Genomic DNA, 15,543 nt, shown 5'->3' on the forward strand with positions numbered 1-15,543 from the left:
ACTGCTGATGGTTCTGGTGGCCATCATGCGGCCTTAGGGGTCCCTGTGGATCTCAGGTTCTGGGCTGAGAAGACGCAGGTGTAGTCACCAAAGGGGTGGGGAGAGGGACTGGACAGCCTGTGGAGAAGGCACCCAGCTACGTGGTAGAGGGCACAGGCAGAGGTGAGCAGGCGTCCCTTGGTCGTGTGGTCTGGAAAGTGGCCCAGCCCCTAGAGTTTTATCTAGGTGTAGAACTCATTGTGGGCAGTGGATGGGTCCGTGGTAGAGAGAAAGGTGAGTTTAGGAGGACCTTTGACAGTGTCTGTATCCTTTTAGCAAATTCATTAGGTAATAAAATTGGAATCCAGCATCCTAATGATCTTTGTGGATCACTTAGTACTCCGTTCATCACTAGGATGGTGACTTGGAATCCCCAGGGAGTCATGGGATCCCGTAATACAAAGCTGCGCTTTTGAGTTCATGAGGATTGATCGGATAAGGATGGACAAGATTTTACTTGATGGTTTTTCATCATCCAAACCCTGGTTAAGAAAAGTGCCCTGGGGACACCGATACTTTGTAGTTGCTAAAAAGTGTTAACGTCGGTTTTAAGATGGAGTAACAGACGGCGTGCCCCGTGTGCAGCTGACGGCTTGGGTGCAGCAGACACCTGATGCGTACGTCTTTGGTGACAGGAGCGATGCCCAGGGGTACAGGTCAATTCACATTGGCTGTCTGCTCCTCAGTAAGCGTACATTCTAGAAGGGGAGACAGACCCGCGAGTAAACCGCACGATGTAGCACACACAAAGGTACAAGGGAGTGTCCGCACAGAAGGGAGTGTGAGGTGTGGAAATCATGCCAAGAGGCAGCCGTCGAGGTGGTTGGTCTGCACCAGGCAGCAGAACACTGGCGCGCTCGCACGCACACATGCGCACACCAGGCAGGACCCCGCCTTTACAAAAGGACTGTTTGCTTGGTGGCTCTCGGTGACCTTCTGTCTTTTCCCCGTCAGGGTGTTGATACAAGCTGGAGCTCTTTGTTGGAGTCTTCCAGAGCTCTCCCAGGGAGAGGTAGGGAAGGGAGCTTGTGGCAGCAGAAGCTGAGAAGCACAGACACCATCTGCCTTCTCCTGACCCGGTATCGATGCAGGCGGGGGCCCTGTTGTAATGTGCTGGGTAGGTTTCGGGGGACAGGTCAAGAGTCTGATGGAGAGCCTGGCCAGGGTCGTGATTTAAATCTCGAAGACTGAAAATAAAAGCCCTTTCCATTCTGTACCTCAATCAAGTATTTCTTGACTGCCTACCCATGTGCCTTGCACTGTACTAGGTACTGTGAGAGATCTCGAAGAAGTTTAAGACATGATTCTTAAATCCCCAACTTTAATCGGGATGATTGTAGTTTCTAATCACGGTGGGAGAAGGACAAATTCAGGGAGGCTGCTGGACCCAAGGAGTGCCCCACTTCTGTGAGACCTCCCAAGAAGGGCAGGTGTTCCCGATTGCTATAAAGGAAGCATTTATTCAGCGGGGGCGTGGATGAGCTGCCGGTGCTCTGCTCCATTCTTGGAGGAGAGCGGACTGGGGAGAGAAAGCATGCAGTTCACGGAGGCTGAGCGACCTGCAGAGGCTTTTGGGGGGGAGGCCGGGGGCAGTGGGAGAGGAGTGGGAGCTGAGGGTGGGGAAGGCATGGAGCCAGACCTTCCCACACACATGGCTGTGGTTGGAGATAGGGTTGTGGGCGGGGCCCAGGGGGTCGGGAGCCACTCCGTCGGGTGAGGTCGGCCTGACTTGCCATGGATGCAGCTTCCGCCTTCAGGAATCAAGGTCACGTCCAGGCTTTGCTAGCCAAGATGATGAGATGTGTAGTTTATGAAGATTGCTTTCTTTTTTAAAAAAAAAAAAAAAAGACACTTTACCCCAGTTATGAAATTAATGCTCTTGAAAATTTGGAAAATACAGAAAAGTATAAAAATGAAAACAAAAATATCCCCATAATTCCCTCACCACTAGATAACTGTTAACATTTTGGTGTGGAAAGAACATTCTTAGTTATTAATCATGCTGATACATATTCATTACATGATCTGGCGTGGTTATTTGAAGTCATTTAACCCAGACTCGCATCGAGGAGGGACCTGGTTCATGGAAGTTTTCCAAGTGGACAGGAGCTAGTTTTGGAGGCCGCGTATCTGTTCCGGGCCTCCCTCCCTCCCAGCCAGTGTTCTTTCCACAGCAACACACTTGTCCCGGTTGAGACCCAGGCCTATGACACAGGCCGGCCAGAGCCATGGACTAGACTGCCTGTGGTCACTCCTGTCACCCCGGCGCGCCACAGAAGGCATACTGAGGTTCTATGTCTTTCATTTCATTGTTGATAAAGATGACGCAACGATTCATGGGAGTAGGCTCTACTATCGTGTAATTAAACCTCACCCCTCCAAATGCGGCAGATCAATGTCTTTGTGAAAGCCTCGAGTAAAATAGGTTTTCTAGTCCAGTCTCTGAAATGTGACAGTGACTAACTAAAAGAGATACAAAGTAGTGACTTTTCAAGGTGATTTTATGAAATCAGCGTGTTCTTAGTAGTAGTCATGGTAGTGTGGAATGCAGAATAATTTCTAGAAACATTTGTAAAGTGGATGAAAGTAGATGTAAAATGTTAGAGCTCTGGCAAGCTGAATAATGGCAGGTTTCAAAAACATGCTGTTTATAAATACTTTTTAACAATTAACTTGAGACAACGTTCAGGATTCTTAACAACCATAACCCTCAATTTATAATCAATGATCCAGGAAAAAAATTGACTTCGTTAAATGATTACCTTAGAATTAATTAACACACCTTTTCTTGTTTCTTTTGTCTTTTAGGATCTAAAATTTTATTTTTTAGAAATTATTTTTGGTAGTAACTGCCCTTAAAGAAGGATAGAACAGTGGGGGAAATGCAGGTAGGCCTGGGTTTAGACAGACCTGGGTTTTAAAAGCCAGCTTTTCTGACGAGTCACTAATTTTTGTTAGTCTGTTTCCTGATCTGTACAGTGGATCTAACAAGTCCGACTTCCCACGTCAGTCCCCAGGGTTAGGGATGTTCACGAAGCACTTGGCACAGTTCCTGGCACATAGTAGGCAGGCAATAAATGGTAGCTGTTTTTGTTCCTGTGAAAGCCTCTCTTCCAACATGAATCACTTGCTCTGGAATCGACTTCATCAGTTACGCAAGCGTAACAGTTACTCCTGTGCTTGCCTTAGTTCCTTTGTGTTAAGTAATACTTAGTTTTTCCCTGAGTTTACAGATACCTATATTTTTATCTTTATATTTTATTCATTTTGTAATTAGTACTTATCTACTAATGATTAAGGAGTTCCTTAATGATTTTGATACTGCCGTTGTATTTAAACATTTTAAAACATTACAGTTGTTAAGATGGAATGATGTATTAGTTACTTCTGCTTTTTTCCCCTATGACTTCCGTTGAAATAATCTTCCATTCATTTTTTGAAGTGTGAATATAACTTTTTTTATTCATTTGGTGATGAGGCAAAAAAAGATGTCTATAAAACTATCACGATAATACGAATGAAAGTTTTTTTACTATAAGCAAGTAGCTAAAAGCTCATCTGTGTTCCCCACTAATACCCTTAAGTTCAATTTAAGTAGATCCGGCAGAATTGTTACGATGTTGCGGTGTATTTTAATGATAACCTTGCACGGGCTGAAATGTGTGTCTCCCTCTGTCAGGTGTCGTCTGACGACAGGAGTGCCCTGTGGGCTCTGCTCACCTTCTACGGCGGGGGGTGTCAGCTGCGGCTCAACAAGAAATGCACACACCTGGTCGTTCCCGAGCCGAAGGGGGTAAGCGATTTGCGAGCGTCGTCCTCTCCTGTTTCCTGCAGTCACATGTTTTGAGTTTCTTTTAAATTAATTGTTAGATCCCTTTACATAAGCTGGTTCTCTTAGTTTGTGTTCCTTGGACCCGGCCTCCTTCCACAGAGGATGGGAGAGGTTGATCGTTTCGATGCGGGCCCAGAGCTAACCTCTAGATGCAAAGAAATGGGGGTTGGTTTCATGGAGAAAAGGGGAAAGTTTTTCGAACCCCTTGAGTTTCCTTTCAGATCCAGTAAAACCTGTTCATTTTATTTGTGAAAATAGGCAGTTTTAGTCTTCCTCACTTGTCTTTAGAAAGGTCTTGTGCTGAGGATAACTTTGTAAACATGTATTTGGTGACGTTTTCAAGGCCATTTCCTTTTTAATAATCTAGAATATATAAAAGCACATTTATCCTGATAATTGTAGGGTGCCCCTGTCTCAGCACTGGTGGGGCCACCGACTTTTGGTTCCCCAGGTGGGGTCCCCAGGTCACCGGCTGCAGCCTGTCCTATAGATTTGTTAGGCAGACCGTACACCCTCCCAAGGGCGAGTGGGGAGCCCCGTCATCTGTGTCAGGCCCCGCCCCCCGGTGATCCTGATGCGCCCGAGAATCTGAGAGTCACCGCTCTCTGGAAGCCAAACCCTGGTCCTCCCCTGAACCGTTACTTGTACCTATGAGCGTCACGGACAGTGTATTTATAGTGAGACCTTTCACGTGTTGGTATCCCCTCCGTGTTTCCTTAGTGCCTTCGGTCTCCGTGCTGTCACTGTGCTTTCCATGCGGGTGTGCTGACTGGTGTGGGAGGAGAGATGCGTGTGCGGTACGCGGCCAGGGCGCCACTGCCCGGTGGGTGACTCGGGGCTGGTGCGCACGGGTCCTGCTGAGCAGACCCCTTTCCCCGGGGCTTTGACGCCGAGCAGAGCTGACTCACCGGCATGGGCCTTGCACCACCTGGTTCCTGACGACAGATTTTGGGCCAGTGGGAGTGGTTGTCACGTAGTAAGCCACACTGTTCAGGAAGACACGTCCTCTGTGAAAATTTAAGATTTGAATCTTAAAATCTATTTGAGTAAAAGATTACATTTTGCATAACAGTAAGAGAAATATAGTATGCTTTGGTTATGCTATTTTACGTTATTTTATAATTTATGGCTAAAAGTAAATCATTTGATTTTAGGTAGTAGTTTGAAAGGAAACAGTCTTTTTTTTTTTCTTTAAGATTTATTTATTGGACAGAGAGAGACACAGAGAGAGAGGGAACACAAGCAAGGGCAGAGAGAAAGGGAGAAGCAGGCTTCCCACTGAGCAGAGAGCCCGACACGGGGCTCGATCCCAAGACTGTGGGATCATGACCTGAGCTGTGAAGGCAGACACTTAATGACTGAGCCACCCGGGAGCTCCGGAAACAAAGTCTTTATAGCAATGAGCAATACTTCTGGAGAGCTAAATGATAATTGAAGAGGCCATATGGGGGCGGGGGGGTTTGTCACACAGACCATCTGATGGCACACAAAATCAGTGGCATCTCTTTCAGTCCTTTTTTTTTTTTTTTCTTAATGAACACAGCAAATGTTTAAATAGCATAGTGAAACTACCTTTCATACTCTGGAAGTTTTACAAATGGTCTTAAAGTTAAGTGGAGAAGAATGGAGGGATTTGGTAACAAAATCCACAGGACAGGGTATGCTCGTTCGATACTGGGAAGGGCTGGTTCACAGCTACTGCCGGCTTCTGTGTATAAGCAGGCCTGCCGTGGCGGCCCAGTGCCATCTGCCCCCGCTGGCCGTGGCCCTGACCCTGCCGGCCTCATTGCTGGCATCCCAGTCCGCAAATTAGTGACTTGTGATTTTGGTGATTCAAGAATGAGAATGACTTAGCTAGTAAATTAGCCCCAGCCAGGGTGTTCAACATTGCTTTACTCCTGGGTCACCTTGGTTTAAGCAGTAACTGTCTTCCGGTGACAAAAACTATTTGGTGAGAAGGGAGAGAAAACCCAAGTGAAACATAAACATACATAGCGTCTGAGTTGAGAGCTGCTTGTGCAAGAAGTGGGTCACGGCTGACGTGTGCCGGGCCGCACGCTGTGTAGACTGAGAACCCAAGGCTGCTGTGTGGGTCCCGGCGCTAAGCCTGCTGTTTTCTCCCTGGGGTCCAGCATGCTCAGCTGCTGCACGTCATGGCAGTAGTCTCATGCTTGCTATTTGGTAACAGAAGTAAGAAGATTTATTTCATATTATTTCAATACCTTTCTACCTTGGAAAATAATATATAAGGTTTATTTGATATATGTGTTATTTGGTCATCTTGTGCATCTGTATTATTTGTGTAGTTTTACAGCTACTTTGGTGTATATCTGGACTCGGGGTTTCCCTGAGACAGCGCTGTGGCTCTTTTGGGACAGGTCGTCAAGAAATGAAGTCTCCAGTCTGCCGTAAAAACCTGTTGTCTCTATTTACTGTTGGAGGATGGATTTAACAGTTCATACTTGAGTATTTCAGAATGATTTTTAGAATAAAGAATAAACATTTTCTTAGTTTTGTTAACGTTCATGTTAACTGCTGTCCGCACACGGCGCTGTGTCAGTTTCAGGGGCCCGTCCCGAGGTCGGCGCTGGCGCGTGTCACCCAGCGCGGGGAGCTGGGCACGTGCCCGCAGGCGCACGCTTCTATCCCAGTGAAAGAAGCTATGGTTCATACAAGCCGTAGTCTTACCGAGTCAGGCGTTCGCCTGTCCCCGCGCGCTTCTGTATGTAAGTTTAAGGGAAGTTAAAGATACGCTTGTATCTGAATAAGAGAATCTGTCACTTCAGTCGTGGTGTCTACACGGTGTCATTTCAAGGAGTGAGGCCTGCGGGGCGGCGGGTGTGGGGGAATCGCCGCAGTCACACGGAGTCAGCGGCCTGGCCGTTTGCAGGGGTGGGGGGGTGTGGTTGCGGCTACTGAGGCCTTAGAGCGCCGCCTTCCAGAGCCTGGGGACCCGTTGTGCACAAACCTCTCAGGCACGTGTTCAGCTTTAACTGCGGCTTCTCGTGGCAGCAGAACACTGAGCAGTAGGAACACCCGGGACAGCTAAATGCCCTGGAGGTGACAGCAGTGATCCGGGAGCGGGGGGCTGGCAGCGAGGCAGCACAGCGGCGAGCCCGGCTCCAGCGGACAGGCCGTGGGCGTGAGGCGGCGCGACGGTGAGCGTGGAGCCGGGGCGCTGCACGTTTGTCCGCTGGAGGCGCGTGAGCCGTGTCGCCGAGGGGCCAGGCCGGGCAGGAGGCGGGGGGCGCGGGGATCTGTCTCCCGGCTCTCCGCGCTCGGCTTCGTCTCGGGGTCACCAGAACCCCAGGGTAGGGGGCACATGTGGCCGTGGGAGGTCGATCGTGAGATCTCAGTGCGGCCGCGCCATGAAGGCTCTGTGCACTGGGACACGTGTGTGTGCGCGTGTTCCTAACAAAGCCGTCACACTGAGGACCGCGGTGGCCGCTCATCACGGGGTCACGGCCACGCGTCTGTCTTTCTCTGCTTCACTGGTTACTCGTGTGTGCTCCCCTGTGACCAAGTGTGCCTGTGTTTTAGAAAGGGTTAAAGTGGCCCATCCTCAGAAGCCACAGGCGGTGAAATCCATACACGGGGGTGGTCTCCCCCTTCCTGGGAGGCAGGTCGGGCTGGACGGTGCTGCCCTCGGCCGTGCCATGCGGACGGCAGCCGTCTGTCTGTTCTGCACCTCCGGAACAGCCCTGCTGCCTGTCCCCCTTGCCCCGATCGTAGACCGCAAGTGCCACCTTTGGTCCCCTCGACAGGAAACGGGCTTCAGTGTGGGGCCTTAAGGATGGGCTTGCCCGGGAGCTGCCGTCCTCCTGGGCTATGAGGCAGGGCATGGGGCTCTGTTGCCTGGGGGGCTGCAGCTAGCATCTCGTTTATCTCAGAGCTCTGGTATCCTCTTCCCGGTGCCTCCTATTTCCCATTTCTCTCTTTTTCCTTTGGGATTTGCTCTGTTGTACACCCTCACCTGGAGGAGAGCCCCTGCCTGTGACACACCTTTTCCCTGGGCCCGACGCTGTGCTCGCTGCCGCCCCCGCCAGGCCTCACCGTGCAGTGCGGCTTTCCGCCGCAGGGCCTCTCTCTCGGGCTTATTCCCACCTCACTCCGCGCAGGCTCCTGCGTCATGTTCTTGGGGCGTTTACTTTCTCTCCCAAGCTAAGTCGTAAACCCCGTCAGGTCAGAGGCGTGCTGTGTCCTTTGTGTCTCTGTGGACGGGGCTCAACAAACTAGACGCCTCACTGGGAAAGCCTCCCCATGAAAAGCCGGCCACCCTCCCGTGACCGTGCTGGATGTCCTGAAGGCGCTCTTCCTTCAAGGTGTCAAAAGCTAGACGAGGTGCAATTACTTATTTCATTTAAGAGAATTTCCCGTGGGATCGCTAGCTGTATTTTTTCCTTAACTGATACCATTTATAGAAGTTACTTGAAACAGAATCTGTTCTGACCACTGTTGCCGGCCTGAGGCCAGCGTGAGGTCCTGGTCCTGGTTGGTTCCAGCTCCCGCGTCGGAAAGGACTTTAAGCTCGTCTGCGTGTGATGACCGCTGTGGGGCTGGACGCTTCAGCCGCGCGCCTGTGCTGAGTTCTGTGTTCAGAGGCACACTTGTGGGGTGTTTGATCAGACTTACAGCTTCGCGTGTTTGTGCTTCGCTTGTAGGAGAAGTACGAGTGCGCGTTGAAGAGAGCAAGCATTAAGATCGTGACCCCTGACTGGGTCCTGGATTGCATATCGGAAAAAACCAGAAAGGACGAAGCATTTTATCATCCTCGACTCATTATTTATGAAGAAGAGGAGGAGGAAGAAGAAGAGGAGGAGGAGGAGGTAGAAAATGAGGAGCAGGAGTCCCCACATGAGGGTAGTTCGGAGGGAAAATCCAGCCCTGCCAGCTCTCAAGAAGGATCTCCTTCAGGGGACCAGCAGTTCTCGCCCAAATCCAACACCGAAAAGTCTAAAGGGGAGTTGATGTTTGATGATTCTTCAGACTCCTCACCCGAGAAACAAGAGAGGAATTTAAACTGGACGCCCGCTGAGGTCCCACAGCTAGCTGCGGCGAGACGCAGACTGCCCGCGGGCAAGGAGCCTGGCCTCATTAACTTGTGCGCCAACGTGCCCCCCGTGCCGGGCAACATCTTACCTCCCGAGGCCCGGGGCAACCTCCTGGCCCCGGGACAGAATCTCCAAAGTTCGGACAGATCAGAAATGATCGCTACCTGGAGTCCGGCTGTGCGGACCCTGAGGAACATCACTAACAATGCTGATCTCCAGCAGATGAGCCGACCGTCAAATGTAGCACACGTGAGTCACTCCTTAGAGCGGGCATTTGGGAGTCGGGTTTTATGGTCTGGTTCAGCGTAATACGGTTACGTCTGCTTCTTCACAACAGTTGACTTACCAGCAGTGTTTACTCGAGAACGTGTTTTACGGTCATCTGCGTGCGTGCGTGCGTGCGTGCGGAGTTCAGTGTCTCCTCGACGCCGGCGGGACGCCAGTGCTGAGAGCACTCGCCCCCGAAGCAGGCTCCCACTCCGCCTGAACCCCGGGTGAGCGGCGGCAGCAGAGAGAGGCCTGGTGGTAACCCGGTGCTCCTCATTCGCTGACAGCAGAGAACGTAACCGGAATTACTCACTCATCCCAGAAGCCTTAATCTTAATTGGTAGTTTTGTGCTTGGAGCTTGTTGATACAGCGTGGGTGTTAAAAGTTTTGGTAGGTGTCTTTCAATTTAAAACCGAAAGATCATAACTGAGATGGCGCACTGGCCGTGTACGTTTCTGCGGGCAAATGAGCAAGACGAGTCTCCCACCCTCGTTTCAGATGGAGGAGACCGGAGGATGCAAACGGAAGGCTTCTGTGTTCTGGGTGTTCTGAAGATTGTAATGAGGGGTCATAGAATAGCCGAGGGGGAAGAAGGCTGTTTGGATGAGGTGATCAGGGACAGCCTCACGGAGGAGGGGGTGGGAATGACGACGAGGCTGTGGGAAGAGCTGGGGGCAGAGAGTTCCAGACGATAGGAACAGCAGCTGCGAAGACCAGGAGGCAGGTGTGAATTTGCCGTGTTGTGAGGAAAGAACGGAACGTGAGACTTGACGCAGTGGGGAGAGCTGGAGGCACTTGCAGGGGCCTGGCCCCCAGCGCCTGTACCACTCTGCCTACGGAGTGAGGCCGCCTTCTGAGCACGTTGCTGGGGCTCCAGGAAGGGTGCCCAAACATGTAGGTGACAGTGTCACTGTCGGGTAGGACTCTGGTGGTGGTTTAAAAAGTCTTGTATCGGAGATGGCACGTTAAAAATACTGTCGTCTTCCCTCCCTCCCTTGACTCAGCCGTGAGTGACTGATACAGCATGTGGCCCCTGAGATGCTGGAAGGTGGTGTCATCCAGAATAAGGTCCGGAGAAAAGAAAGCACATTCTTTAGGTGTCAGAAGGGAGGAAATTAAGATGGCGTGAGGCAACGTGTGTAGGGGAAGAGGGGGGTAATCGGGTTTGAGGAGAACGGAGGATTCTGGAACAGGTGATACAGAGCTTCTGGGAAGACAGTAACGTTGCACCTGGTTAGGACCCGGTTTTAGGTTGGCGGTCTAGCTTGGGATATTAGGAAGAGTGAGGAGGATGGTGACCGGCTCGGGTCGGGAGGGGGTGGGGGCGGGGCAGCCGTGAGCGAGGAAGAGCAGAGGCCGCCAGAGCCTGGAGGTGCCTGGCTGGGGCCGACAGACGGGGGCGGAGTAGGGCTGCACGCCCGGAGCTGACGGCACCTTTTGTGTGACACCCTCGCTTTGGTCCAAGCGTTTTTTTAATTTTTTGCTAAAATCATGAGATTCTTCCTAAAAACGGGATCTCTGGCATTTCTCAAGAAGTGGGTGAGCCGTGCTCCTCAGTCCACTCGGTGACAGTGCTTGGAGGCCGAGCAGCCGTTTCCCGTCGCAGGGAGGCGCCTCCAGTGGGGTCCACGCCCGCACCTCCCTGCCCCGCCGCACGCTCTTGGACTCCCAGGGCCCAGGCGGTGAGGAGCGCGCGTGAGGACAGTCTGACGCTGACAGGGAGTTGAGGGGCTGATGAGGTGGTCAGAGCATGGCAAGGCGAGGCTTGTGCAGGTGACGCCCGCGCTCCCGTGGGGTCCCCGGAGGGGAGGGGAGAAGACGGAACACAGAATGCGGTTAGGGGTCTGTGGGCAGCGGCACCTCTGACTGGGGGTGGCTGGCAAAGACATGAGGTCCGGGCCCAGCCCCGGGGGGCTGTCGGGAGCAGGGGTGATGATCAGAAAGCCCTGGAAAGCCAGGGGCTTGGGCGGGCGGGGGAAGGCCGCGTGAGGCAGTCAGAAACCAGGGAGCGGTGGTGTCCCCGGGGTGGGAGAGGCCGGGGCGTGCAGGCAGATGACAAGGTGCCATGCACGGATTCAGGGGGCTGGTGCGCTCAGCCCACAGCCGGCGGGCGGCCCGGCGAGCCCACGGCCCGGGGAGCGCTCGCCCAGCCCTCCCGGAGTGGAGGGGTCCGGACGGGCTCAGCCATTCCAGCAGGACAGACGTGCTCCCCGCTCTTGGCTTGCCGGCACTGCAGGGAGTGCTGGCCATCGCCGTGGCCTTTGCTGCTGGATTCGCTGGTGTCGGCTTGAATCCCTCGCTCCCTAAAGGGGTATTTGGATGTGGAACAGTCTGAGAAGTGGAGAAGAGGGACCACGCCAGGGAGTCGGGGCGCGGCCTGCACGGGAGGCGTCAGAAGCGGGCTTTGCGCTCGCGCTGTGCTGCGCACACGGTGGGAAGCCGGGAGGGCCCGGCCCGGCTCCGGGGCCAGCAGCTGCTACGAGGAGGTGTTCCGAGTTCTCCAGCAGTGTTAGATCATTTTTCCTGCCAGATGTGAAGAAAGCGAATTTTTGAAATGTTACAAATAGAAGACGGATTTAGTTTAAAATTAGATGGGGAGTCGGAGGAGGTAGCTACCCGCCGCGGTCTAAGTTGCAGATTAATAGTGCTTCGGAGCGTGTTGTTTGTGGTGTAGCTCTTCACGTGTCGGGGCACTCCGTATGCAGGTGGTCTCAGGATGACGGTAGTCTCCTGTGACGGAGCAGTTCCGACTTGACGTTCATTAACGCTTGCTTGCAGTGTGGCCAAGTATGTGGTCCCGCGGCTGAGACGGCTGCTTCCTCCTTTGATTCCTCGGGGTTAACGTGTGTTTAGCCAGAGGCAGATCAGAGGGTCGAGAAGCCGTCTGACGAGCACAGGTGATGTCCTGAGAGTCCCCTCACTGGCTGGCCTGCCAGGTGCCCAGCTTTCCAGGCCAGTGCCCTCTCACTCTGCCCGGTGCTCTTCTTCCGACCTGTGTGGGCTCCCAGCTGCCCTGTGCTCACAGCCCCACTTCCCCCAGCTTCTCAGCTCGTGGTCCCCACGGGGAAGGTGCCCCAGCCCTCCTGGCCTCCTGCAGAGTCCTGCTGGCCACTGTGAGACCAGCTGAGAGCACAGCCTTGGGCTCCCGGCTGTGGAGTGTATGTGGAGGGTCCCTGGGACCCTCCCGAGCTCCCTTTGATCTGGGGGTGGGGATGCAGGGGCAGGCAGCGGGAGGCAGGCGACTGCTTGGACCCCACTTGCTGGGGCAGACAGGACTTTATTCCTTCTTACCAGTGCAGTTTACCTGCTGGTTCCCTCTGAGAGTAGAAAATACAGTGCAGACTTGAGAAGCTCCACTGGCATCCAAGGCTGTAAAGTGATACCCCCTCCCGCCCCTGACTCCGTTTCCCTCCGGAAGCAGCCGCTGGTCCCGCCCCTGCTCAGTGCTTCAGGCTCGTGGTGCCCCCCGTGAGGACGCGCCACTGTTCGCCCCCGGCCCCTCGTGGTGGCGGCGCACGTGCGCATGCCGGGGCCCATCTCCCTCCACCGCACAGGGTGTTCTTTACTGCTTTGAAGGACGGCGGAGAGCTTATCACCATTCCTTATGATTCACTGAACTGTCTTCTCTGGCAGAGCTCCAGTGAGGAGCCTTTGCACGTGCGGAGAACTTGCGGAGCTCGGGCTCTCCCTGTGCCGCCGTCGCACGAGCCGCCGTGCTGCTGCTCGGCGTGAGGCCCCGGTGATCGCGTTCCCCTCGGGGATCGTAGGACCTTCGTGTTCCGGAGCCCGTTTAAGTGGAGGACGTATTTTAAGGTCCTTCTTGAGATTTCTTTGTAGCTGTGGCTTACAGTAAAGTTAAATTTCTAGAGTTTTATTTAAATGTCAAGTGCGCTTTTAGTAGGGTCACGTTGTGTTTGTTTTTAGTAAAATCTCCTTGGTTGTCCCAGTTCTCTGGACCATCCGAGGATGGTGTCTAATTCTTGCTGTAGGAGCGTATCGGGGAAGGAGCGTCATCGTGGAACGTGTGTCCCTCGGCACCGCGCACGATAGTGCAAAGACCTGCCATCCCATTCTCTGGCGTCTCCTGACTCCCGGTCCCATCCGCCCAACCCCTCAGCTGGCACAGAGCGCCGCGCTGACTCCCGTCACTGTGCGGCAGAAGGAACCAGAACAGAAACAGTCTGGCTAGTCGGGTTTTTCTGTGGATCAGAGCACGTCAGTTCCATGTAAAGAGCCCCAAGTCCTCTTTGAGGAGGGCTAAGTGACCAGCTCTACCGAGGATTCCTCATTTGCGAGAACACTTACCATTTAAACAAACCTCTGTTGGTGCCTTTTCTGGTCCCGGTTGACGGAGTGTGCCAGCGCGCGGGCAGGGTGACCACAGATGAGGGGGCCGGTGGCTCTGGGGGGTTATCTGCTGCCCGGGTCGGTGCCTTCACTCGGGGATGGTCTTCATCTTGACTCTCACCCGGCTGCTTTTGTTGTACGAAGGGAGCTGGGTTCAGGCCGAGAGGCTGCTGGGTCCGCTGACGTTCCCCGGAGTTTCCCTGGGTTAGCAGAAGTCTGTGGAGCGTTGTGGAGGGAGAAGGGGTCCCAGTGGGGCGCTGTGCGCAGCTGCATGTCCCACGGTGGCACCCACACTCGTGCTCAAGCCCCCGGGAGCAAGTGGTGCCTTTGTTTTATTTATTTTTGCAGCCCCGTCACTGCTCTGTCGAGCACGTCAGCCGTACGAGGTCACAGGCTTGCCCGCTCCAGGTCGCGAGCTTATTTATGAGTCTTACTTGATCAAGTGTTGGTCGCAGAATGGGGGTCCCTGACTTTGTTGATGTGGGCGATGCTTTCACGAGTGCAGAAGAGACGTGCCATACTGTTCTCAAGCTTGCAGTTGTCCGGGCTTCCTGTCCGTTCCACAGTCAGGCCGCGTGCGGGACGCGCACACTGTCACCGGAGGGATCGTGAGGACGTTCCAGTGACCAAGGCTAATGCCTTTGCCTCGTGTTTGTTTCCTAGATCTTACAGTCCCTTTCTGCACCTACAAAAACCTTAGAGCAGCAGGTGCATCACGGCCAGCAGGGCCACGCGAACGCCAACGCGGTGCTCTTTGGCCAGGTGAAGGTGGCTTCGGAGCCGCACCTGCCGCAGCCGCCGCAGCCCCCGCCCCCGCCGCACCCGGTGCTGCACCTCCCCGCCCAGCAGCTCCTGCAGCTCCAGCCGCAGCCTCAGATCGCCCAGCAGCCGTACCCGCAGCCGCCACCGCCGCACCCCTTCCCTCCACAGCCGCTGCCCTTCCCGCAGCAGCAGCTGCACCGGCCCCAGCAGCCCCTGCAGCCGCAGCAGCACGTCCTGCAGCAGCAGCTGCACCAGCTCCAGCAGCAGCAGCTGCACCAGCTCCAGCAGCAGCTCCAGCTCCAGCGCCTGCAGCCGCCGCCGCCGCCGCCGCCGCCGCACGCGCCTGGCCAGACAGCCCAGGCCCTGCAGCACCCGGCGCAGCCCCCGCACCAGCCCCCGCACCAGCCCCCGCCGCCGCAACCGCCCCCGCAGTCCCAGCAGCCCCAGCACCAGCTCTTTGGACACGACCCGGCCGTGGAAAGTGAGTCCTGTGGGGTGCGTCTGTCTTTCTGCCAGAAGCCGTGTGTACGTCCGCGCCGAGGGCGGGTGCGGGGAGGGGGGCAGGGTGCGGAGTCATGCCCGAGCCTCGCACCCGGCGAAGAGCAGGTGCGGGGCCTCTGCCGCGGGGGATGGCGTAGCCCTCCACGTGGACGGCGCTGTCCCGCAGGACGACCGTGGCCCCGAGGGCGCCCGGGGTCCGCTCCGTTGGTCCTGCTGTCAGATCTCACGTACAGACAGCCCCGCTGGCGCGCGCCCAGCAGCACCCCCAGGCTAGCGCTCCGGCTGCTGCCCGACGTCCTGGCCGGGAGCGGCTCCCGTCACAGCTCAGATGGAGCGCGGCAAAGTGAGCGTGTGTGTGCACGCAGACTCCCGTGTTCACAGGCTTTCGCTTCTCCTGTCTCTCTGTGCCAGTTCCGGAAGAAGCCTTCTTACTGGGATGCGTGTTTGCGATTGCCGACTACCCAGAGCAGATGTCTGACAAGCAGCTGCTGGCCACCTGGAAGCGGGTGAGTCGTGCGCGCAGAGGGAGAGCCTTGTCCCCAGCGCTCCGCTCCGAGTGTAGCCTGGACTTCACTCATCGGGGCGCCCTGCCCCTCCCCCCACGCACGCAGTGCCGCCGTGCACGTGTGACGGCGTCTGCACTCACGGTCCCTGCGACCTCGGGCAGACGCTCCTGGGCCGCAGGGTTGTTCAGCTGTGAGGGGAAGGTGAAGCGCGCTCTCACCCTTCACGGCATTTCAGCT

The 15,543-nt window shown here is 54.9% G+C and overlaps 1 protein-coding gene across 3 annotated transcripts in view; it reads left to right on the forward strand.

Moving 5' to 3' along the window:
* PAXIP1 (PAX interacting protein 1) overlaps positions 1 to 15,543 on the forward strand; it is a 47,740-nt gene that overhangs the window by 13,654 nt on the left and 18,543 nt on the right. For 2 of the 3 annotated variants that reach the window (XM_032840161.1, XM_032840162.1), the window contains 4 exons: positions 3,719 to 3,832; positions 8,533 to 9,171; positions 14,201 to 14,780; positions 15,212 to 15,306. In XM_032840161.1, the coding sequence (XP_032696052.1) occupies positions 3,719 to 3,832; positions 8,533 to 9,171; positions 14,201 to 14,780; positions 15,212 to 15,306 (1,428 nt within the window). Of the gene's footprint in view, positions 1 to 993; positions 1,157 to 3,718; positions 3,833 to 8,532; positions 9,172 to 14,200; positions 14,781 to 15,211; positions 15,307 to 15,543 lie in introns of all 3 variants that reach the window. The other variant, XM_032840164.1, reaches the window with a different exon arrangement.

The sequence above is a fragment of the Lontra canadensis genome, unplaced genomic scaffold (assembly GCF_010015895.1).
Source record: "Lontra canadensis isolate GAN:19392208 unplaced genomic scaffold, GSC_riverotter_1.0 scaffold111, whole genome shotgun sequence".
In the NCBI taxonomy this organism is placed as follows: Eukaryota; Metazoa; Chordata; class Mammalia; order Carnivora; family Mustelidae; genus Lontra; species Lontra canadensis.